At 45.6% G+C, this 25281-nt stretch overlaps 1 protein-coding gene across 6 annotated transcripts in view; it reads left to right on the top strand.

Annotated features, from left to right (window-relative positions):
- The window catches only part of VWA5B1 (von Willebrand factor A domain containing 5B1), a 72333-nt gene that overhangs the window by 20488 nt on the left and 26564 nt on the right, over positions 1-25281 (top strand). For 3 of the 6 annotated variants that reach the window (XM_053400501.1, XM_053400497.1, XM_053400496.1), the window contains exons 2-11: positions 459-618; positions 1437-1598; positions 2553-2775; positions 3336-3481; positions 5335-5466; positions 5996-6120; positions 10150-10326; positions 16476-16586; positions 17848-18050; positions 19097-19211. In XM_053400501.1, coding sequence (XP_053256476.1) covers positions 480-618; positions 1437-1598; positions 2553-2775; positions 3336-3481; positions 5335-5466; positions 5996-6120; positions 10150-10326; positions 16476-16586; positions 17848-18050; positions 19097-19211 — 1533 coding nt within the window. In that variant the 5' untranslated portion in view covers positions 459-479. Of the gene's footprint in view, positions 1-458; positions 619-1436; positions 1599-1763; positions 1805-2552; positions 2776-3335; positions 3482-5334; positions 5467-5995; positions 6121-10149; positions 10327-16475; positions 16587-17847; positions 18051-19096; positions 19212-25281 lie in introns of those variants that run through there. The other 3 variants (XM_053400499.1, XM_053400498.1, XM_053400502.1) reach the window with 3 other exon arrangements.

Here is a 25281-nt window from a genome sequence, read left to right as displayed (position 1 = left end):
ATGGAATTTTTCTCCCTTTCCAATTTTTTGCTATGAGCATCCTGGCAGCTGTTGTCGCATAGAGGCATACTTTCCTTTGATTGTCAGGAATATCATTTGTGATTATACCTAAAAGGAATGCCTCTGGGTTTTTTTTACTAAAAGATAGTAAATAGGTGTCCCTATTTTCATTGGAGGGTCTGAAACCACCAATCAGGAAACACATCCAAAATGAAGGTTTCAAGATGCTGGACTAGATGGGCCATTGGCCTGGCCTAACACCTGTCATGAAGGAGCGATTCTGTAAGCAAGTATCTCTGGGTGGCGTCCCTCAGGCAGGTGTTAACAATTAGTCCCCCAAGCAGGAGCAGGTGATGGGGCTGCCAGCATTCCTCAGCCCCTATAAATCTTCGAGTTAAGTTGCCAAGAAAAAAAAGCTAACAATCTGACTGTTACTGTGGTTTCCCACCCTGCTCCAGTCTGGAGAGACAATTAGCACCATGCCGGGGCTCATCAACCGGATGACCAACTCTGCTCTCCCTCTCGCGGCCTCTGAGGTGACCTCTTGTGTCAGCGGCTATGCTTTTGGGATGACGGCCTCTCTCACCTACAGCAACTCAGAGACCCACCCCTTTGAAGGTAAGGGACAGAGGGAATGTGCACCCATGCCCATACTCAAGCCTTATTAATCTGTTTCAGGTGATATGTGTCCACATGGGAGAGGCTTCCTAAAGGGTCTAAGGAGGCAAGCCTCTCTGAGGAGACCCACAGCAAGGCGTCCTGCAGTTTGCCACCTGCCCCATCCCTGTTAGCACACCTGGTGTTAGTGGTGACGTCAGGAACCCAGCTGATCCAGACCCTGGAATCTCACGCGGCTAAATCAGCTAAGATGCTGACCCAGCAAGCAACATGCCCCCTTGGCCCCTGTACCTAGGACTGGGGTGGATGCAACTTCAGTGCAGCAAGCAGAATGTTTCTTTGCGCTGGGCAACCAAACAGGAACTCCTTTGGCTGGGCTGGGTATGATCTGTCTGTCCGTGCTGGTACTGGCACCTCCACAACCTAAGTGACAGAGGGGCTGTCAGCAACTGCCATGGACCAGGCTAGGTGTGAGGTGCTTCCTGGATGCTGTACCAGGGGTGGGTTCTAGTTATGCAGGTGGTTGATCCAGTGCTGAAGGTGAGACTGGTGCGGGAGCTGATGGGAAAGGGACTGCAGAGCTTCCCTAGGGTCATCATCCAACTCCTCCCATCTCTCATCCTGGTTTGACCAGCCCCTCCAAGACATCTCCTTGGGACTCATAACATTGGCCTGGGATGTTGCTGGAGGAGAACGTCCCTAGGATCAGATTTGTTTCCCAGGTGTGAGGTTCCTTGCCTTAGCCACCCCCAGCCCCAATGACCTTTGACCCCAGGCATAAGCATTATGTCTCCTGAAAGGATGCTTCCCATTGGCAGGGCTTTTTGTCTACCCATTGGATGAATACACAACTGTGGTTGGCTTTGAGGCGATGATTTCTGAACGGGTTGTGACCGTGCAAATCAAAGACAAGGCCAGAATTGACGACTGCTACGTTGACTGCTGCAGCCTCCCCAATGGCAGGGCCCTGGACGAAGGTGGTGAGAGAATTATTTGCGAGGAAAATACAACCACATCTAACATGGTAGCAACTCTTGGTGAGGGTGTAGACCTTCCAGGCCACTAGGTGGCAGAGTGGCAGCCGAGTGCCACCCTTATCTGGGAAGTGGCAAAAACAACCTTTCTAAGGGAAAAAAGTTTTAAAAGCAAAGGAGGGGGAACAGAATACCTTTGGCCACCTTGAAAGGTCAAGTAAAGTAAACAGCAAACCCCTCCTGAAAACTGAAGAGAAATTTCTTTTTCCCTTGCCACTCCCCAATCTGACAGTGCCCCAGTCCTTGTCAGGGTAGAATTCCTTTACACACAGAGTTATTTATTTGTATCATTTATGAATCACTTCCCATAAGGCATCCCAAAGCAATTTAACAATGAAAATATCGGCAAGCAGTACATACATTCAAAGCAAACAAATAATCAAGTCCAATACACATACAGACTAGGATCAAAATGGGTGTACTGAAATTGTGTTACTGAAATATATTGCTTTGGTTTTGCATTATTCTTAATATTGTCTTTTCATAAGCTGCTCAGACACTTTTTCATAGTGAATGATGATGTGGCGTACCAAAATGCATACAATAAGATAAAGTGTGCACATTAAAAGGAGGATATTAATGAAAACAGCATACAAAAATGTTGTATGTTAGGCTGAAATTGCTTGACAAAAATGTTTATACTAGGCAAGAACTATGTCTATTTGGAGGCATTTTTTATTTTATTAAAAAAAAGCAACCTGATTTGGAAATGAGAAGAACTGAATTTAAGATTGAAAACATGAGAAAATGAGAGTAACCAAAATGGAGGGATTCACCCATCGCTAGTGGTAGTTAGGACTTCTGAAAACTAGGCCATGGCAACCCTTATATAGAGAGGTGGGTGGGGTTGCTGGGGATATGAATGTTTTGACATTTTGTCATTTATTTTCTTTTACACAGGACGTATTGTGCTAGATGAGGATTTGGAGAGGATCGTCTTTGTGGCCAATTTGGGCATCGTTCCTTCTCAGGAAAATGTCTCCATCTGCATCAGTACCTCCTCAGAGCTGCAGACCCTTCCCAGCGGTGCTGTGAGGGTCCTCCTTCCAGCTGTGTGTGTCCCTAAGGTCCCCCAGAATAGCACAGATGCCACCGCCACCATCTCTGGACACCACCTTCGATTGTAAGGGACCGACATGAAATATTGCTCTTGATGGGTTTAGCTAGCGCTACAAGAGGGAGGGAGGGACAACATTGCCACATCCTAGGGCAAAGCTGCCAAGGCTTTAAAGCATGGCCTGAAGGGACACTATGGCAGAATCACCTGGGAGCCTCATGTGTGCCTCTTAAGCTACATGCGCAGCATGCACTGAAAGCCCTATGATACCCTTCTCCACAGTCATGGCTTCCCCAAGGAATTCTGGGAGCTCTGGTTTGTTAAAGGTGCAGAGAGCTGTTCAGAGACCCCATTTCCCTCAGAAAGCTACAGTTTTCAGAGTGGTTTGAAAATTATAGCTCTGTGAAGGGAATAGATAGCTCTCCATGCTATCTAAAGTTTAGTCGTATAACAAGGAACAGGACTTTTGCTTCTGCTTTTAAGGAAAGCCCAGATTGTTCAAGACTCAAAAATACAGGGAGGATTTTGGATGGGAATTTTGAAGTCCTTTTGATGGTTTAGATGGGCCTGTGCACAACCTGAAAGTTGCGTTTTAGCATTCCCTTTACAAATCGCCTCCTTCTTAGCAGAGACAGACACTACTGTGGTGTTGCTACTCCGGATCAGCCCGGAAAATTCTGTCTGGCTCGGCTTTTGGAAACGGAAGCGACGAATCCTACTGAGTATGAGTTCAGCTTCTACCTGGAGATCAGAGGACCGTGCTTACTTGCAGGTAAGTCTATATAAAAGCGGGCAGGGATGGGAACATTTTTGAACATCCACCTGGTATGGAACTATAACCCCTATCAGCCCCCAGACTGCTACTCCGTGGCCGACTCCTCCAATCTAAGCAATTGGAAGCTATCAGATCATTGGCTCACCTTGCTCAGTAATGTTTACACTGACTGGCAGAGTTCTCAGATTTTCAGTGAGGATTCTTTCCCAGATGATCTCACAAGGTTGCCATATGTCCTCTTTGACCAGGACATGTCCTCTTTTTTTATAAAATAATTTTTATTAACAGGCCAATCAAATCACATTAATTCCAAATCACATTAGTTCCAAATTATACAGCCAAATTTTTAAAATTTTGTTGGGGGTACCCATACTTCGAGCTCCGAAAGGGATCCAAACATCACTCTTGCTGCTGCTTTAATTGCACAGTTCTGTCCACTTCTGTCCAGATAGTCTCTTTGTTATTTTCCTCATCTTCTTGTTGTTATCATATATTCCTTTCTTTGTGATCTCTGATAATCTTCACAAGCGGGTTGAAAACAAACATATCCTGTGTGGATTTTACACTCTCCAAGAGCCATATCACATAAAGGACAGACGCCATTTCCACACCTCCGTAAAGAACATTCCCACAGTCTGTCCGTTGATTTCCACAGGCCTGCCAATCTGTATCTCAGGGGGCCCTGCCAGGTCAAATTCACATTCTGATAACCATACATTCACATTCCGATGACCATGGACCTCCTCCCCCTCGTCCTCCTGTGGGCGGGCCTGTCTTAACGAATCTCCATTTGTAACTGCATCACAAAGCTTTCTTTCCATTCCCGATGTTCCCACCAGTCCTCTCTTTGATCAGTAATTCATTTCCACACAGTTCTTAATCGGACATGTCCTCTTTTTCATGGGTGGAATCATCATAGTGGTCCATAGTTAAAAATAGAAGTCGGCAAAGGTGTCCTTTTGGTTTTTTGCTCTTCAAAATATTGCAACCCTACCAGAGAGTGAACCTGGGGTCTTCTGAGTACAAAACAGGTTCTCTGCTGCTGAGCTACAGCCCTTTCCCTCGCTCATAGTCAAACTAGACTATGGTTTTGTATGTGGTGTTGGTGCAAGGGATAAAAATTAAGGCTGCTACACCTCACACCAACTTTTTCTGCTGCACGGCTGGAAGTTAAGCCATTGTCTGGCTTAGCACTATGTCCAGACCTAGGCTTATGGTTTGTTTTCCCTCGAACAAACCATAAGTGCTAAGCAAAGAATAAACCTTGGTTCACAGCTCATGGTTTTGTTTGGAAATAAACCAACGATACATAATGCTAAGCCAGACCATGGCTCCTATTGAGGCAAAAGTCGGGGAGGAGTGAAGCAGGCATGACTTCTGTAACATGCACCGGCACATAGTTCAGTTTGAGTTTAGCATGGTTTACACTTCAGTAGGGCTTGCACTGCAAGCAAGGCTACAGCAAACATGGTGAAAACGTTTTGTTGAAAAGTAGCAGTATTAAAATCAATTACCACCCTGCTTTTTATCGTAGCAGTGCATGAGTTTGCTGTTACTTACAATTGCATTTATATGCCCACCTTTTCTCCAAACTCAAGTTTTCTGGGTTCCAGATTCATCTTCGCACAACAACCTTGCGAGGTGGGTTAGACTGAGAAACAGTGACTGGCCCAAGATTGCCCAACAAGATTTATAGCTGAGTGGGGATTTGAACGCTGGTCTCCCAGGTTCTAGTCTGACACTCTAACCACTACTCCACAATGGCTCCTACACACACACACACACACACACCTCTTCTCAAGTTCTTTTGGGTTCTCCATCATATTTCCCATGCTGGCTTCCCCAACTAGGAGTTGAAAGCCCGACGCACGAGATCCGCGCAGATGCCGCTCCTTCAGCCAGATCTGCCAAGAGCATTGTGATCACGCTGGCGAATAAACATACTTTTGACCGACCCGTGGAGATCCTGATCCATCCAAGCGGTAGGTGGGCCATGCTTGCTGTCTCTTGACTTCTGGGGCCTCCCCATCCCAGAGATCCCTCCTTCTCTGTTTAGACAGCGCAAGAAACATTACGTCTTGAATATTCTCCACCTAACCAGGGACAGTCCATAGTTTCCGGTCCCTGGTAAATTGTCGATCCAATCTTGCCTCTGCATTTGTCATTTTGGGGGTGGCTTTTTAAAAATGTACCTTGCACCTAGTCCCTCCCAAGGGGAGCTGAGCCTGGCAGGACAGCTTACTCTATGGTCTTAACCCCTTCATGCATTAATTAGACTTAAGCATGTTGGTTATAGGAGGTTGGTTATCCCACACTTTGTACAGTAGACTAGTTTATACAGACATTCTACCCATCTTCCTCTATCCTCTGGCTGAAAAAGCACCCCCCCACCCTGTTCTCAGTGCCCCCAGCTCCTGTTAACAGTGGATCTCAAAGTTCTAGAAAAATCACAAAGTAGATTTCGCAAACCTGATCTCTTCTTTTTCTCTCCCAATTTCCCTGCCGTTCCAGAGCCTCACATGCCCCATGTATTAATGGAAGAGGGTGACATGTCCCCTGCAGAATATGAGCAGCACCTGAAGGGGCGGAATGACTTCATTAAAGGGACCAAGAAAGATGCAAGTGCAGAGAGAAAGGTGAGGGGCAGAAGAGCGAGCCAGTCTTCCCTCCATTTTCTACGCCAGCCTCACATAGCTACAGTTCTCAGAGTTCCCTGGGAGGAGAGAGATTGACTCTTAAATCATTATGAGAAGCAGCCAGCAATAAGCATGGTTTGCACCCATAATGGTGTGCGGTTTGACCAAATTCATTGAGGAAATAAGGTCTGGATGGGTATTGATAGCTTTCATTACAATTTGGGGAGCTTAGCTGCGGCCCTCAATATGTTGATGGGCTCTAACTCCCATCAACTTTGAACATTGGTCACGCTAGCTTGGCTGGTTGTACAACCTGGAGGGCCCACAGGCTCCCCACTTCTGCTGATAGCTCCGTTGGTTAGAGTGCAGTGCTGAGAATGCCAAGGTTGCAGGTTCGAACCCCGTATGGGATGGTTTCATATTCTCACATTGCAGAGGGTTGGACCAGATGATCCTCAGGGTCCATTCCAACTACAATTCTATGATCCGGGTACATCATGTTCTGGGGCAGCATGACTCTGAATTCCCAGTGGGGAAATAACAGGGGAGGGGTGTTTCCCCCAGGTGTTGCCTGTGACTTCCTTGAAACATCTGGTCGGCCACTATAGAAAGCAGGTTGCTATACTAGTAGCCAAAATTATGGAACCTTTTGGAAAAAGTGTATTTCCAAGGTTTGATGGCTCATAACACCTAATTGGCTGTCTTTACACAGTCATGCTCATTGGCTACATTCAAATGAAGGAAAACTACTGCATATTAACCTAAGCAAGTTGTGCTTCCTTTTTCTGGTTATTTGCCTATAACTTTTGATAGAATACAGATAATTGAACAAACTTTGTTGCATTACATTCTTCATTAAATTATTTTTTCATTGATACATAATACAGTGGTACCTCGGGTTAAGAACTTAATTTGTTCTGGAGGTCCATTCTTAACCTGAAACTGTTCTTAACCTGAGGTACCACTTTAGCTAATGGGGCCTCCCACTGCCACCACGCCACCACTGCACAATTTCTGTTCTTGTCCTGAAGCAAAGTTCTTAACCCGAGGTACTATTTCTAGGTTAGCGGAGTCTGTAACCTGAAGCGTCTATAACCTGAGGTACCACTGTATTATGGTATTACTCAAAAAAAGTGGTGTTATGAGCCACCAAACCTCAGAAATACACTTTTTCCAAAAGATTTCCACGATTTTGGCCACTAGTGTAGGTCTTTGCACTTCTGTGGCTGCAAAGAAAGGGAATAGAGAACAGATTTTCTCCCTCTCTCCATAGTATTAGAACTCAAGAGACCTCCAAGAAAGAGGCAGAATGTTGGGAGGTTCAGGATAGACAAAAGAAAGGACTTCTTCATACAGTCAGCCTGTGGAATCTGCCCCCACAGGAGGCAGTGACAGCCAGCAACTTGGATATTTATAAAAGATAATGCTATGAATAGCTACTAGCCTCAGTGGCTATGTAGCGGCAGGATGCCTTTGAGTGCCAGTGGCTGGAAATCACAAGTGGGGAGAGTTGCTGTTGTTGTGCAGGGTTCCCATTGGGGCACCTGATTGGTAGTGTGAGAACAGGATGCTGAATGGGCCTGGCCTCCTGCTGCTGCCGCGCCGCTGGAACACAGTTTCTGTTCTCATCCTGAAGCAAAGTTCTTAACCTGAAGCACTATTTCTGGGTTAGCGGAGTCTATAACCTGAAGCATATGTAACCTGAAGCGTATGTAGCCCGAGGTACCACTGTATCAAGAAAGGTCCTAGAACAGATAATTGAACAGTCTGTGAGCACTTAGAAAAGGATGTTGTGATTACAAAGACCCTGCATGGGTTTCTCAAAAACAAGTCATGCCAGATGAATTGTTTCTTCTTTTCTTTGATAGTTTCTAACTTGGTGGATCATGGGAATACTGTGGATGTAGCGTATCTTGATTTTAGTAAGGCTCCCCCATTATATTATGGTGGAATAGCTAGTGAAATCAATGTGCATTGAATAGGAAAAGTGATCCTATTACACTCAGCAGCTTGTGAGGTGCCCAGTTGACAATATCCAAGAAAGCTGCAAATGGAGCGATTTCTGGTGGCAAACAGCCTCCACAAGACTCTGTTGGAGTTCCTTTCTTTCTTTAGAATATTAAGTTTCAGAATGTCGGTTGAAAATTGTAATTAAGCTCCTGTCTTTGGCGTGTTATGCAAATACTCGTTAGCTAGTGGGATTACGTGGGACAAACATCCTGGGGAAACAGTGGGCAACTAATGAGCTTTTGTTAGTTTATACCATAATTGGATAATGGGTTGAGGGTGTTAATAAGAACCCATGCAAATGTCTTTCCCAATTCAAGGCACAGGGGGACTGAGATGATTAAGCAGAAACACATTTTATTCTTGGCAGAGCAGCTGCACTATTGAGTTCCAATAGTTCCAAGGCTAGCAGTGCGGGAAATGTTTGCCTACACTCTTCAGCCAAAAGAAGACTCTGAGACCAACTCACTAAAATCAATAATAACAGAGGCCCTGCCCTTAGACATGGCACAAGAGGAAAAGTAGGGTTGCAATACATCCAGAATTTTCCGTACATAGCTGGGATTTGGCCCTCGTCCGGGCGGAAATCACTGAAATGTCTGGGAAAATCCAGACGTACGGCAACTCATGTTGGAAGTGTAGATTTTAGCGAATTCCCTTAAAAAAAGCTCACAACTTCTTCTTTTTTCACATTGTGCAAAACAAACTCAACAATGTTGACCAAAAAGGGGTTGGGGTGGGGTGGGAAGGCTCAACAACTTTGCCAAAGAAAGAGAGCTCAACTTTAGTGTCCGGATTCTCATTTTTTGAAATATGGCAACCCTAGAAGGGATTGAGGAGGAAAAGTGAATTCTGGCACTAGTTCTTGGTTACAAAGCTCTTGTAATGACCATTAAATTATAGACAGTTTAAGGAAGAGGAGAGGAGCCCCATATCACTGGCTTCTCAACTAGGCTGATGAAATGTTCTGCTTCTCTTCTCTCTCTGTCTCTTCCACCCTGATGGAATGGTTGCTACCAAGTGGCCGCTGAGAGATGAAGTAGTCTGATGGGTACATGCATATCGGTCATGACACAAGACATCCTATTAAACGAATCCCACCTTTATTTCCTTTTAAAAGCTCAGATAAATGTTTTCGTATCATCATGCAGTTCTGATATCTTCATAACGTCTCATCATTGCTTTTTGGTGGGGGGAGCGGGTATTTATATAATGAAAAGTTGAAGACAAATGGAGAGAAGGAATGACACATTTCATTGGATGTGATGACATAGATAATTACTCAATCCGTTAGGAATCATGTTAATATAAAGAAATACGAAAGACACCCACCCACCCCACATACACACATAACGAGAGAATGAGGAGTTAATGGAAAAGAAGTGTGTAGAAATAAAACTAATAACAGTAATAGCATGGAAATAGAGTTGGACACGACTAAATGACTAAACAACAACAGGGTATATAAGATAAAGAACAGCATAGAAAAAAGAAAAAGAGAGAGAAAGGAAAGGGAGAATATGTGTGTACACACACCCACACATGGAGAGGAAAGGTACAAAGGCCACTGAGAATAAGGGCTCATCCCCACATTTCCTTGACCCCTGTTTTGATCATATTGTATACCAATTAATTTCCCCAGCTTTTCTCATTGTTCCACAGCTGTGCCTTGCCAAAATCTCATCTTACCCACTGAATGGAAGCTTAGTTAAGCAAAAGCTCTCTTCAGATTTCCCACGCATCTGGTAAGATCCCGTTCAGTAAGATCAGATCTTTGCAAGGCACAGCCACAGAACAAGAAAAGTTCTCAGGCTGGGGGGAATTGGTCAGTTCAAGTACAATCAAAATGCAGGCCAAGCGAAAGTGTGGATGAACCCTAGGTTATAAGGGGAAGTGCTATCTTCAGCTCCATGATTCTAATTTATGAAAAGGACCCGCCGTTCTAAGGAATAAAACTGGCTTGCTTGTTTTTAAATGAAAGACATCAACAGCCTGTACCGATTTTCTTGTTGGTTGTTGCAGACAGAAATCATCAGGAAGCGGCTCCACAAGGACATCCCTCACCACCCAGTGATCATGTTGAACTTCTGTCCTGATCTGAGGACAGTCCAACCCAACCTCAGGAAGAGCCACGGAGAATTCATCTTTCTCGTGGACCGCAGTGGGAGTATGAGTGGTGTGAACATCAACCGTGTCAAGGTGTGCATGGCTACCTGATTCTTGCATGCAGGGTGGGAAGGGCATTCGTTTGTGAATACCTTCTAGTTTCACTGGGCAATTGGGTAGAAAATTGAGTTGCCACACGATGCAGTGCTTAGCAGGGGCCTTCTGGTGACAGTTTTCCATGCTGGAAGTTAATGCAGAGTGTGTGGAAAGGAGCATGGGGCAGTTAATGGCAGGGAGCAGGCAACCTTCTGACAACCATATGCCTTAAAAGCAAACTAGAGATACAATGGCCCCACCCAGGTAAGTAAGCAAGCAAGCATTATCGAAGTTCAAAATGCTTTCCTGACTGGTGTAAATACTTAGAGGGTACAAAACAGGGGTGATGAAGGGGGGGTGGCCTGGGGAGAAGAGGGGTGGCACAGGAGGGTGTGTGTGACCTGGAGGGCTGGATGGAGCCAATTGGAGAACCACATTGCCCCCTGGGCCTGGGGCTCTCTAGCTGTACCTTAGACAATTGTGCTTGAGTCTTTTTTAAAAGACTCAGCAGTGCAAAGTCTTTTCCTTTTATCGAAATCCAATTCAGTTTCAAACAACCCCAGTTACCATTTTATTACTTTCTGCCGAACCCCCAGTTTCTTTTATCTTCTCCCCCAGCACGTACCATCCTCCAGATCAAGCCATCCAGAGACTGCAGCAGCATCGACACGTAAAGGCTAATCAAACTTTCTGCGTTTTTCTTTCCCTGAGAGCCACCAGATTAATTCAGAGATAAGAGAGGAAGGGAAGCTGAAAACATGAACAAACACACAGGGAGATCTTGGTGGTCCTGTTTGCACGTCACTGTGTTCCCGGCCCTGTTCTCATGGCGACGGCTGATAGCTGCAGCCTCAAGCGATTGCTTTTATTAAAATGTGTTTGTGTTTAGTTTTGTTACTTTATTATATCGTTATCATGCTTTTCAGACAGTTTCAGGTGGAATTTCCTGAAAATGTAGAATTTAGCCACACAGATTCCACACACACATTCCATTTTCCCTCCTTGATTTTGGCGAGAAGCCAAGCTACGTTTTTTTTTTTTTTACCAGTTCTGCAAAACTGGTAAAAAAAAATTCATGCTTTCTAAGCATGGGACAAGTGCATACCCTCCAACATGTTGCAGCAGAAAACCGGGATTCCTGTTTTCTGGGGCTATATTATCGTGCGATTCATATAGCCTGCACAAGACCCCCAAAATGGGAGGTCCCAATTTAATCAGGACAGTTGAGGGATATGCAAGTGCAAATCCGGATTAGCCCTGTAATTAAGCTAGGCCTGTGCCATTGGGCTGGGAATGGTGTACAGTTAAGCAAAATCTGTGCTGACGAATGGATGCACATTTAAATCAGGCATGTGCTGTTGAATGGGAGGCGATGCACAGTTAAGCTGAGCCTGTACTGTTAAATAGGCTCTGTGCTGCTGTTGTAAGGGGGAGTAAAATGCAATTAAACCAGGTCTGCATTGCTGAATGGGAGGTGATGGACAGTTAAACTGGCTGTGTGCTGTTGAATTGGGAACAATGCACAGTTAAGCCAGGTCTGTGTTGGGGAATAAAATTAAACCAGGTCTGCATTGCTGGATGGGAAGTGATACACAACTAAGCTAGGACTGTACGTTGAATGAGAAACAAGACTGAAGTTCAGATGTTGCACAGGCATTGAACCAGCGATGCAGCCATTACAAAACTTTCAGATATTTAGAAGTTGCGTATTCTTTTCACTTTTGGAAAGCATAAGCACCCTGCTCATATGATTGCTTGCCTTTTTGGAAAGCAGAAATATAAATGGGGGGGTGGGAATCAAAATGGTTTGTTTTACCTCCTGTTATCAACACATTCCTGTCATCCCCTTCCCCACCTCACCCACCCAGCTAGGAAAATGGAGGGTCAAGTTCTGCAGCTATTTACTCTCCTTCAAAGCGGTGACTCATCGTCAGTGCATCAATCCCTCATTCAAGACGCAGGGAGGTCTCCTTTTCCTTGTCCTTCATTCAGTTAAGTGACTTCTTAATTATTCTTCAGGGATTCTGCTCTGTCATCCTGACAATGGCATATAATGTTGTTTAATGTGCTCCTTCAGCCACAGCTGAGCACTCTTGATAGCTCTTCCATGCTGAACAAAGTCAAAGCGGGTGGAATAGTTCAGGTTTGGGGCTTTGGCACTCACTCGCTCCTCTTGCCAAGTGGCGCACGGGAAGCGGCATTTATGTGACTGAACAAATGACGCAGGGGAGGTTTCCTGATTGGGAAACGCCTACCGTATTGAGAACAGGGTTCTCTGTGTGTTGTGAATACGTGTGTGCTTAGGGTGTGGGTCTGTGTTGTGGTGTTTCTCTCGCTTTCTCTCTGAACAGATAGGTAGCCGTGTTGGTCTGCCATAGTCAAAACAAAAAAATTTAGTTGGTCTTTAAGGTGCTACTGGAAGGAAAATTTTTTTTTGTTTTCTCTCTGAATGTGGTGTATACTAACCATAGCTCCCTCAGCCATTTTCTGCTGCACTTGGAGCACCCAGGAAGCTTGGCCAACTAGCCATACCCATGAAGAGCAAGAACTTTGGGTCACCTGTAGCTCGTTTCCAGGAGGGAAACCTATTTATATGGAGGTTGCAGATGTTGGTGGGTTGCCAGCCAGCCCTGCATACCCTCCAACATTGATGAAAATAGGGGTGTCCTAAATATTATTATTATTATTAATAATAATAATACTCTGCTCATCTGACTGGATTGTCCCAGCTACTCTGAGTGGCTTCCAACATGTATGGGCAACATATATGGGCAATCAGTGGCAGAGGAGATGCTTGATAGGCAGAAGATCCCTCATTCAATCCTTGGTTTTTCTAGCTAATATTACCAGCTAATATTACTTCAACATTTCTCTGATGAAAATAGGGATGTCCTATTCAACAACAACAATAACAACTTTATTATTTATACCCTGCCCATCTGATTGGGTTGCCCTGGCCACTCTGAGCAGCTTCCAACATATATGAAAACATAATAAAACTATACAGAGCTGCCTTCAGATGTCTTCTAAAGGTTATCTCATTGGCTTAGGGGTCGCATAACTCCATACCCTTCAACGTTTCTCCAGTGAAAATAGGGACGTCCTAAGGAAGAGTGGAACATTATGGCAATGCGCCCACCTGAGAGGTGCCGGAACTGAGTTCTGGTGAGTTCCAGCTGAAAAAAGCCCCGGGAATTCCTGTACAGAAAGCAGGTGCTTTCTCACAGAGCTTTTCAACTCAGCCCTTCTGTTTTGCTTAAAATGAGTAACTTTGCAGCAGGCTGAGCCTGCTAAGGTTTTGTTGTGTTGTGCATTCAGAAGCAGTGGAGGAGGGAGGGAGAAGGCAACCTTGTCTAGTCTGAGGAAAGTGTAATTTCTGTTTATGAACAGCAAGATTGGAAATGGGTCGCCTGAAGGGAATATTATCTTCATATAAACAAGATTATGCCTGGGTGGGTGGAATAATGGTTTTGGGTGCAGCGGAAACCCATTGTCTCTTTGTATTGCTAATGGCAGCTCCCTGAATGGAAATCAGAAATCTAGATTTGTTTCTTAAACTCCCAAGGGGGGTGGGGGTGGAAACATGTTCTGGTGCTAGGGAGAAAAATACCTTTGAAGGTGAGTAAATAGCTGACAATGATTCACCTTGTATGTATTTAATTTTTAATCTTCCTTGTTAGCCTGTCTATTTATCTACTGGTACATCTCCTGGAAGAACTCAGGGGGGGACCCTGTTGAATAGTGTGTGTGCTTGATGTTGAGCATCTGCTGTTGAATGAATGTGAATGTGTCTGTCACTTTGGGTTCTCCCAGAGTCATAGAATCATAGAATTGTAGAGTTGGAAGGGACCCCAAGGGACATCTACTCCAACCCCCTGCAATGCAGGAATGTGTTCTTGAGTATAGTCTGGAATATCGAGAGCCAGTGTGGTGTAGTGGTTAAGAGCAGTAGTCTCATAATCTGGGGAACCGGGTGCGTGTCTCCGCTCCTCCACATGCAGCTGCTGGGTGACCTTGGGCTACTCACACTTCTCTGAAGTCTCTCAGCCCCACTCACCTCACAGAGTGTTTGTTGTGGGGGAGGAAGGGAAAGGATCATGTTGGCTGCTTTGAGACTCCTTCGGGTAGTGATAAAGCAGGATATCAAATCCAAACTCTTCTTCTCTTCTTCTTCATTTTAAACAAATCACCCCGGCCCTGGGTGGTTCCCGGGTGGGGTAGTCATTTGCCTGCAGGGGGTGCTGCTTGGGAGGCCATGGCACCTCCAGGGCAGAAATCTAGGATCTCACTTGAATTAAGTGGAAATAAAACACTTTACCAGCTACAGTGATACCTCGGGTTAAGAACTTAATTTGTTCTGGAGGTTTATTCTTAACCTGAAAATGTTCTTAACCTGAGGTACCACTTTAGCTAATGGGGCCTCCGCTGCCACCCCTCAATTTCAGTTCTCATCCTGAAGCAAAGTTCTTAACCTGAGGTGCTATTCCTGGGTTAGCGGAGTCTGTAACCTGAAGTGTCTATAACCCGAGGTACCACTGTAAAGAGAAGGGGCCCTTCTAAGACTGCAAAACTCAGGATCACCTAACTTTAGACCTTAGGGCCAAATCCCATGATTCTGTCATTGCAGAACCCCCTAAATGACCCCCAAGAAAGTGACAGACAATGCCAAAAAGCACAACTTGATGTAGAAAAGTGGAAAACTGGACTTCAGATTGGGAAAATAAGAAACTGAGAGCAACTGAAACTGGCAGATTCACCAGTCCCTAGCCCAGGGTCTAAAACATGGGTAGGCAAACTAAGGCCCGGAGGCCGGATCCGGCCCAATCACCTTCTAAATCCGACCTGCGGACGGTCCGGGAATCAGCGTGTTTTTACATGAGAATGTGTCCTTTTATTTAAAATACATCTCTGGGTTATTTGTGGGGCATAGGAATTCGTTCTTTATTTTTCTTCAAATTATAGTCTGGCCCCCCACAAGGTCTGAGGGACAGTGGACTGGCCCCCTGCTGAAAAAGTTTGCTGACTTTTTCAGCAAACTACTAGTGGAATCTTGCAGAACTTTAGTGCTAATTTCTGTCCGGGAGGGGGAGAGGAGGGGGAGAGGAATCTATCTATTTGCAACCCAGAAAATCCTGGGAGTTTTGCATCATAATTTCATGCGATGGAATTCATGGTTGTCTTCCGGCCTACTTTTTTTATGCCATTTAAATTTCTGGTGTGACGTGGCATTATGTTGATCAAAAGGTCACAGTTACATAATGCAATGGGCAATGCAGTGTAAAAAGAACATAGGAGTCCAGGAAAACAGCAGCTCTGCAAGTTGGCTGAAAGGAGAGGACTTGCAAATAAAACAAATATCGCAAGGACGCCATCAATCTCCACTGCTCTTTGATCCGAAGGAAACAAAGGCTTAGCTCCCTTAGCTGTGCTGGTCCCCAGAATTTCTCACTGCTCAGGGAAGCGGGCAGCCTGCTGCCATGCTGGTTGTGTGTGTGTGATTGTGAGAGCCTACTGCTTCTTGAAGGAGCCCATTTCCCTTCTGGAACTGTTATGTACTGAAGTTCTCACCCTGGGCCAGCAGGGGAATACTGTAAATAGTTTCACTCAGGTCTGCATATGCAAATAAGGAATTGAAAGTGACGTTCAGTGATTGGATAGTTACAGGAAGTTGTTACTGTTGCTTTGTAGTTGAGCTCTATATAAGCAGGTTGGCTGAACCCTTCAGTTCAGTTCTGGCCTGTGAATAAACAAGAGCTGTCTGAAGAATCGCTGTGTCGTCTGATATGTTCACCCACAACTTAACAGGAACAGTCCTCAACATTAAGAGCCCTCTACTAATGTTCTGCTGAAACGCAGTTTCCACTCTGGAGCAAGACAGCCATTCAGGTAGTTGAAAAGCATGATCTTCTTAATCTTCATCTCTCCAGACTAAACATTCCCAGCTCTTTCAACCCTCCCTCAAAGGACTTGGTTTGCACACCCCTCAGCCGCTATTTGTCTTGTTAAGTTTCTACTCTTCATTTTATTTTCTTCCCCAAAGGAAACTAAAGCTGACTCTGGACTTTACTTCTGGGGAAAATAGGACTGCATATATGCCGCTACCAAGCAGAAGTCCTGACTTTCTGTTCCTTTCTTCCCTTCGCCAGGATGCCCTCCTGGTCATTCTGAAGAGTCTGATGCCAACGTGTCTATTCAATATCATTGGATTTGGATCGACTTTCAAGGCCTTGTTTCCTTCCAGCCAGACCTACTGCGAGGTGAGGGGACGCTTTCTGTCTCTTCTATTTTAAATCTCCTTTTCTTCAGAGACCTTAACCCATCATGAGCAGACTTTGTGGTGACTCTGTAATTCCCTTCAGAGTTTCACATGATAAGGGAGCAATAGGGACTTGCTAGCTGGATCTTCCTCCTTCATCACACCCCCCTCAACTAGGTCTGTCACCCTCCACTCACTGAAGAATGAACAGGATTTTCTGGAACCAGTTCACTGTGTGTAGATTAGGCCCGTGTGAGTAAATTTCTTATGATCTCAATGTTGAACTTATCCACATGATGCTATCTCCCCCATCTAATTCTCATCTATCTCATTGATCTTGATGAGAGATGAGTTATCCGCCCCCCTCCCCCAGTTCTCTCTTCTTATATGAACATAAGAAGTTCCCTGCAGGATCAGGCCAATGGCCCATTTAGTCCGGCAACCTTTTCTCACTAGCCAAGCAGATGCCTCTTTGAAGCCCATAAGGCAGCCTTTCTCAACCTGTGGGTCCCCAGATGTTGTTGAACTACAACTCCCATCACCTATAGCTAGCAAGGCCAGAGCTCAGGGATGATGGGAATTGTAGTCCAACATCATCTGGCGACCCACAGGTTGAGAACCACTGCCATAAGGAATACCTAAGTGCTCTCTCCCCACTTGCAATTCCCAGAAGCTGGCGTTCAGTGTCTCCATCACTGAAGATGGAACATAGTCAGTTTGTGCCTAGTAGCCATTGATAGCCTTATGCACCATTACTTTTTTCTAACCAGCTTTTAAATCCATCCAAGTTAGTGGCCACATATGATGTCATTATACTTTGGTTTAGAGAAAAGGCAAGAGGTGCCATGATAGAAATTTATAAAGTTGTCCATGACATTGAGGAAGCTAATAGAGAAAAGTTTTTCTCCCTCTCTTATAAGACCAGAACTTGGGGACATCAAACCCCCGGCTCTGAACCTTGTCCCCTTGGACGTTTCCCAGCTGGTGCCTCCCTCCACCTTTCTGCATCCATGACAATTGTGTTGCAGCTGATGGAATCGATGGCGTTGTGTGTTTGGTTGCAGCACCATGCTTACAATAGTTTTCCCATTTTGCAGGTGTGCTCTCAAGGCCCCAAAAGGTTGGTTGCTCCTCACCTAGCATAACCCTTACATCACCCTGCCCCATATCCTTCCTCCTGTTCATGTGAACCCCTCCACAAATGCCAGTTTGCCTTTTGTCCATGTGTGAGCCCCCTGGGTGGTTCTTGTGCTCCTCTGCAGGAGAACCTGGCCGTTGCATGTGAAAGCATAAAGAAGATCCGTGCTGACATGGGTGGCACCAACGTCTTGTCGCCCTTGAGGTGGGTCATCCGGCAGCCGATCCACCAAGGCCACCCACGGCTGCTCTTCCTGCTGACCGATGGCGCCGTCAGCAACACGGGAAAGGTCATCGAGCTTGTCCGGAACCACTCATTCTCCACTAGGTAGAAGCCCCTTCTGGCATTTCCTCTCCCCCTTGCTTTTGCAACAGCCTCTCCCATCCTCCACCGTATTGACAAATCTATTTATTGACTTGTGACCTTTATGCCAGGCTGAATGCAAAGGCAGATCTTCCCAGGACCAAGTGCCTTTCTGGGCTGTCAGTCTGGGGCTTTGTGGAGGCTGAAAGCTCTTTCTGTGAGCTCCCAAGCTCTCAGTCTGACTGTACTATCATTTCTCCTTCATGTTTAAGACTGGAAGAAAGCTAAAGGAGTGGTGGACAGAACTTTGGTGGGGAGGGAGGAGAATTAGACTAATAAACTGTTATAGATTTGATGGGTGTCAGTCTGGATGATGGTCTCTTCCAAACCTACAATTCTGTATCTGTGAGGGCAGGATCTATAAGAGGGAACCTGGTCAGACCATTCCCTTTGTTAAGGTAATGGCTCTAGCTGGCCAGCTTAAGTACCCATCCTTTGCATCTTAAAGATCGACCTCTGTTGCCATAGAGACGAATGAGTGAGCCTTTTCACACTTCACCTGGCTGGATGCTGCTTCATCCTAGAATGGCGCACAAATAAAAAGTAGTAAAATAGAATAAAAAGTCATAGAAACTAGTTAAAAAGAATAATTAAGATGCACCAGAACAGATTTTGAGGCAGCAATTAGAGTACAGCTTGCCCTAACAGCATAAGAGTCAGCTCCTAGCGGCCGAAGTCCCTTCACCCTCCGCACCCCCAATAAATGACAGTGGCCAGCATCTTCTGTGCCTTAGTTTCCAAAGGCCTGTCTGAATAGGAAGAAAGGAACAGGAAGGAAGAATAACAAGGAGGAATCCTGTCTAATCCTGCCAAGGAGGGAATTTCACAATGCAGGAGCAGTCACAGAAAACTCTATCTCTCATGCCACCACCATCTGTGCTTCTGCTGTTGATGGGAGCAAAATTCATTTGGAATTCTAGCCTTGCAGAACTTTCCACTGCCAGAGTCTTGGCATTTCCCTTCACCACCATTGCGGGCGCATCCAATCCCTCTGTCTTTTCCTCTTGCAGGTGCTATACTTTTGGCATTGGGCAGAATGCCTGTCGGAGGCTGGTGAATGGCCTGGCTGCCGTGTCCAAAGGAAGTGCGGAATTCCTGGTTGAGGGAGAGAGGTTGCAGCCAAAGGTACTGCTGTGGTTCTCCATCTCCTTTGCACCCATGAGAAACAATTGGGGCCTGCAAGAAAGGGTTGCAATGTGGGCTGCTCCTCTTCACTCTTCCAGCCAGCCTGCTGAGTGACAGGATTATGAGAGGAGAAGAAAAAGTTCTCTCCCTCTCTACCTCTCTCTCCCCACAACCCCACATACTTTCCATATGAAATGCAATGATCTATGAACTTTCTCTATCACATAACCCCCAAAATGTAACCCCTGGGGAAGATACTTGTAAAAGCCATGTTTGCACAACCTGGTAAGAGCCCTTTAAGATAGCATAGCTAGTTTCTCCAAGGAGGAGAAGTCAAGTACAGTACAGGCTTTGCCAAGCTACCTAAGGCTTCAGATCAGGGGTCCCCAAACTAAGGCCTGTGGGCCGGATAAGGCCTAAGCGACTCGTTTATCTGGCCCGTGGCGATCCCCACTGCCACCACCCATTCTTACCGGCGCGGCTGCCCACTTCCGGGTCGGAGGAGCACTGGAAACAGCGTGTGCGCATGTGCAAGCGTTATTTGCACATGGGCAAGCATTATTTCTGGTGCACATCTGGGTTGGAGGAGGCCCGTGCACATGCATACAAGCTATTTCTGGTGCTCCTCCAACCCGGAAGTGTGCTGGAAATAGCATGTGCGCACATCTATGGGCACGTGCTCCCTCGCCCTGTGGCCCGCCGTGCGATTGGCACTGGAGACACCGGCCCGAGGCAGGTAAGTTTGCTGACCCCTGCTTCAGATGGTCTCAGCAATCTCGTGAGATGTTTATCTAACAGGGGCTGCTGAGAGCTGTCCAGGGTCCTGATGTCTGTTGAAGCTGCTTCTGCCTGCCTTAGCCTGCCTGGGAAAACTATCTGATGGCTTCCAATTCCCTGGCCCCAAGCTCTGACACAACAGGCTATTGGGCTCCCCTTGAACCCAAGGAGGACTTTTGGGGAATGATGGGAAGTGTGCTGTGGTAATATGTACCTCCTATCGTTCTGGTGATATTGTCCCTGTCCGCTCAATACACTTGCTGCCTCCACTTCGTCCTCTGCACGACTGTACAAGAATCACATGCAGAAGTAAAAGAAGACAGATCTAATTTGGAACACTCCAAAAAAAGTTATATATATATATATTAGGGCCTACAGATGGCAATTTGTGAACCATGATTCAGAAAGTGGTGGTTGGAGGTGGGTTCTCAGACATGCTCCAAAGTGTCTAAGCAAATTTAAATCCACTCCAAAGCAAATCAATTGCAAGAGTTTTTCCACTGTGGAAATGTGCATAGATCTGCTCTCCCCCCCCCCTGTAAGTCTGGGGAAGGGGCAAAGTGTGTCCCGAAGACCAACCACTACTTCCAAGTCCATCTTCCCAAGTTAGGGACTAGAATCATCAGAATGTTGGCCCCAATGCACCCATTTGTGTGTGCCTGAGAGTTTTCACCTGGCTTTAGGAAGCCAGTGCAAATTTGAAGTGCTTTGGAATCAGTTGTTTTCTATCATTAAAAAATTTCGATTGGAGTCAGCCAGCGCAGGGAAGATGGTCGATGAGCTCAATTTAAGTTTGGTCACCCTACTGCAGAGGAACCTGAGCCAAAGACAAAACTAGTAATTAAGATCAGCACTTTTTTAATAACGTTTTTTTATTAGTTTTCCAATATACCCCGCAAAATAGCCAAATTATAGCAATAACAAACTATACAATTATCAAAGTGCCAATCAACTCCCAATTATTACATTTTAGTGAAAGTGGCTCCCCGCATGATGGTTTGGGTGCATTTCCAATCTTATATCAGTGTGTTCCATAATCCTAATTAATGTCAGTTACATTTCAGTAATAATAATAATCCCTTCGTTAACAGCTACATAATTATTTTCATTCGTGATGTTACAGTATATAAATTTATAAAGCTTTAAGTGAATAAATAATAATAATAATAATAATAATAATAATAATAATAATAAATAAATTTTATTTATATCCCGCCCTCCCCAGCCAAAGCCGGGCTCAGGGCGGCTAACAACAATAAAACAGTACAAAAGTACAACACAAACAACACTCTAAAATCATTCATTATAAAATTAATTCAAATCAAGCCACTGGCAACCATTGGGCCAGAGCTCCGCAAAGATTGCCGAGGGAGGGAGTCAGGCTGTGCCATGGCCAAAGGCCTGGTGGAACAGGCCCTGCGGAAAGATGTCAAGTCCCACAGGGCCCTAGTCTCTTGTGACAGAGTGTTCCACCAAATCGGAGCCACAGCCGAAAAAGCCCTGGCTCTAGTTGAGGCCAGCCTAACCTCTCTGTGGCCTGGGACCTTCAAGATGTTTTTATTTGAAGACCGTAAGTTTCTCTGTGGGACATACCAGGAGAGGCGGTCCCGTAGGTATGAGGGTCCTAGGCCGTATAGGGCTTTAAAGGTTACAACCTGATCCTGTACTCCACCGGGAGCCAGTGCAGCTGGTATAGCACCGGGTGAATGTGATCTCGCAGCGAAGACCCCGTAAGGAGTCTCGCTGCAGCATTCTGCACCCGCTGGAGTTTCTGGGTCAGTCTCAAGGGCAGCCCCACGTAGAGCGAGTTACAATAATCCAGTCTGGAGGTAACCTCAAACTATTATCTTTATTGTGCCCTGGGTGTGAAAACTCTTATATCCATGGAGAATCCTTCTGTCCACACAGTATATGGTGTTGTCTTTTTCACTTCCCAGCTATTGTTTTCTCCCATTGTGGCTTGGGGCAGAACCGAATCTCAAAGTTTCTCAGAGGTCTTATTTTTCCGTCCTTTGCTTCAGTGTCTCAGAACAGATGACAGTCTGCTAGAAACCATTTCGTCTCACTAGTAAAACATGTTGCAGATCTTTGCCATTTTTCTCTCAGCCTAGGAAAAGGTGGGCAGTTTTTGAATGCACTGAAGATTTAATACTCCTTTCCAACTCCCAGAAGCTCTGCAACGTTCTTATCACAGCCCCCAAATTCTTTTCTTTCCAGCAAGAGATTTATGGCCCAATTAAACTTTATCTTAGATTACATTCTGTCAGTAGCACACAAAAATCTCAGTCTTTATCCTTGTCTGTTGTTTTTAAATGAAAGTGAGGGGAATTACTCTGTCTTTCCAACACAGACCTACTTGAGCTTCCCCTTCCCCCTCCTTTCTTCATTTCAGATCACACACAGTTCCCATTTTTGTTTCTTGTTATCAATATTACTCCAGTGTCCTAAGGTCAGCACACTTGGGAACAGCAGACAACTGCATGCAACTGAGCCAGGCTTTCTCAAGAATTGTTTCATTTGCTGGCTCATACTTCGGATCATTGATCAAAGGTACCTTCAGGGTGCACCAGAGCAGCCTTTGTCAACCTGGTGCCTCCAGATGTTTAGAACTACGGCTATCAGCTCCAGGCAACTGTGCCCCTCATGTAGAAGGTTCCAATTTTCACTTTGGGCATCTCCAGGTACAGCTTGAAACCCTGGCAGGTAGACAGCACTGAGCTACGTAAAGCCTAGGTCACAGTGCTTAAGGAAGCTTCCTGTATTTATTATGAGCATTGTAGCCTATTGGTAGACATCATCCTTTGCCTTCAGAAGGTCCCAGGTCCTTGGCATCTACAGGCAGGGACTGGGGAAGGCCTGAAATCTCAGAGAGCCACTGCTTGTCTGTGTAAACAATCCTGAGTTAGAGGAATCAATGGTCTGATTCAGTATAAGACAGCTTTCTAAGCTCCTGTAAAGTATGCTGCATCTTTCAGTTCTTTTGTGTATTTCCCCCGACACACACACACATACACACCCTGATGTGCTTGTATCATGTATCAGGCAGCTTCTGATATTCCTAGCTTGGCCAAAGGTTTGTGTGCTTGGATTTGCATGTGTGTTTGATAAAGAGGCATCCATCCTCCACTCAGGGATGTAGCTCCTTGAGATGCTAGGGGGAGTAAAATCCCTAGAGCAAAAAAAAGGATATTGTGCATTGAACAAACAAAATTCTAACAAGAGGCGAAAATCCATAAGGCAGGGGTTTGTCAGAGGCAGGGTCCAGAAAACAGAAACGATGCCTGAAAAATAGAAACAGGCAGAGCACATCTGAGGCCAGCACCGTCCTTTGTCATTCTGTTTTCTGGGGGGGGGAAGGGCCATAACTCATGAGAAGAGCCCCTGCTTTGCTTGTTGAACATCCCATGTTCACTCTCCATCATCTCCAGGTGACAGACCCTTGCCTGAAACCTTGGGAGCCACTGCCAGTCAGTGGTAGGCAGTACTGAACTAGGTGGACAAAAGCCATCAAATGAGGCATCCACACAGCCTCTGCAGTGTCTCCTTTCACCCCATCATCCCACCAGAAAAAGCATTCCCACCCCCCTGGATTTCATTACGATTCAAAATTCCTCCAAGATGCTCTGGTCTTTTAATGTGACAACACAGCATTAGTCTTGCAGTTGAGACTAAAACTTCTGATCATCTAATGATCTCCCCCCCCCCCCGTCTCAGAAGGACTGCGGAGGCAGGCGGTTTGGCAGCTGGTCTCTTTCTCCGCTCCCTGACGCCCACACATTGAGTGGGCCCAGTTATGTCGGATGAAAAGCGCCCCCGCGGACCAGTCACCGGAGAGATGCAATTTACCCTTTTGTGTGTAAGAGCAGGGAGATTGGCGGGGGAGTGCGTGTCTCTGTGCAGGAAGAAAGAACAGTCTTGGTTGGAGAAAGGGGTTTGCTTTCACCGCATCGGAGACAATAGAAGCAGAGGAGACGTAACTTGCTCAAGACGTGGAACCAGCCCTTCTGTTTCCTACCCAGGGCCTGAACCTGGGTGTTCAGTAGCCGGAAAGTGAGGGTGGGGGGAGCAATAAAACAGGGCTGCTTTTTTTTTTTTGCCTCAGTGTGATGTCAAAGCAACTTGGTGTGTCAGACGCCCCACACCGACAACTCTTTAAGTGTTAGACTGGTGTCAAAAGCCATTGTTTTCCTCACACCATGCCCTGGAATGACGCTCAGTCTGGGGCCTTGTGGAGGTTGGTTGTCAGACTTGGAAGAAAAGGATAAAAGCTCTGCTTCTGCCAGATGCCCCTGAAGAGTTTCTCCTCCCACTGGAGAACTTAGGTGAACTTGTTCCCCTGTCTCCCAATTTCTGGGCCCACTAATAGGGATGGACAAACCTGCTCTTCCTGGGGCTTTTCAGATTCTCCTTTTCCCCGCTCTGAAATACTGTCTTCCACCTTTCTGAAGTACTTTGTGGTTGATTGACCTTTTTTTTTTATTACACACCCTCATGAAAATTGGTCAGCCATTTCGGTGCAAATGTCTCCTAATGAACACTTTTTTCTTTGTATACGGTTTTGATATGTACACACCTTCCCTCCCCAAATCAGGCCCTTAACATCATGCACATTGTTTGCATGCTGTTTTCAGGGATATTTGGATTTTTAGGCACTCCTGCCCTTAATAGGTGCACTTTTGCACACATTATTGGGCAGGAAAACTGCAAAATTTGGAGAAAGGTGAATTTCGAAGGATAGGTGTGTTTCAGTTTGCCTGTTGGTTCAAGAAGTGCAGATTAGACTGCTTCTCATTAATATGCAAGTAACTTAAAAGTTCTCCTCCATCCCACCTCACAAACAGAGTGAAGATGTTTGAGAGGCTAGTTTGCATATAATTTTAAGAGTGGCTATCACCAATATTTAAAAAGATCTATCTCCTTGTTGTTTTTTCCTGGCTTGGCAAGCATTTGGGCACTCTGACTGCTACAATGTCCTCTCACACGCAATTTCCCATATTATCCAAGCATCCCTCCTTACCAGGAATGCCCACTCTTTCCTGATTCCTGTCCAATGGCCACCACAGTATCATTATCAGGGCATTATCAAGACCAGACATAGGTGAACTCGGCCCTCCAGATGTTTCGGGACTACAATTCCCATCATCCCTGACCACTGGTCCTGTTAGCTAGGGATGATGGGAGTTGTAGTCCCAAAACATCTGGAGGGCTGAATTTGCCTATGCCTGATCAAGACACTCAAACTCAGGATGCAAGGGAGAAACGTGCTAAGAGGAAGGCACACTTGGCAAATCCA

The sequence above is a fragment of the Podarcis raffonei genome, chromosome 8 (assembly GCF_027172205.1).
Source record: "Podarcis raffonei isolate rPodRaf1 chromosome 8, rPodRaf1.pri, whole genome shotgun sequence".
NCBI classification, from domain to species: domain Eukaryota; kingdom Metazoa; phylum Chordata; class Lepidosauria; order Squamata; family Lacertidae; genus Podarcis; species Podarcis raffonei.
This window is presented reverse-complemented; position numbering and strand designations above follow the sequence as displayed.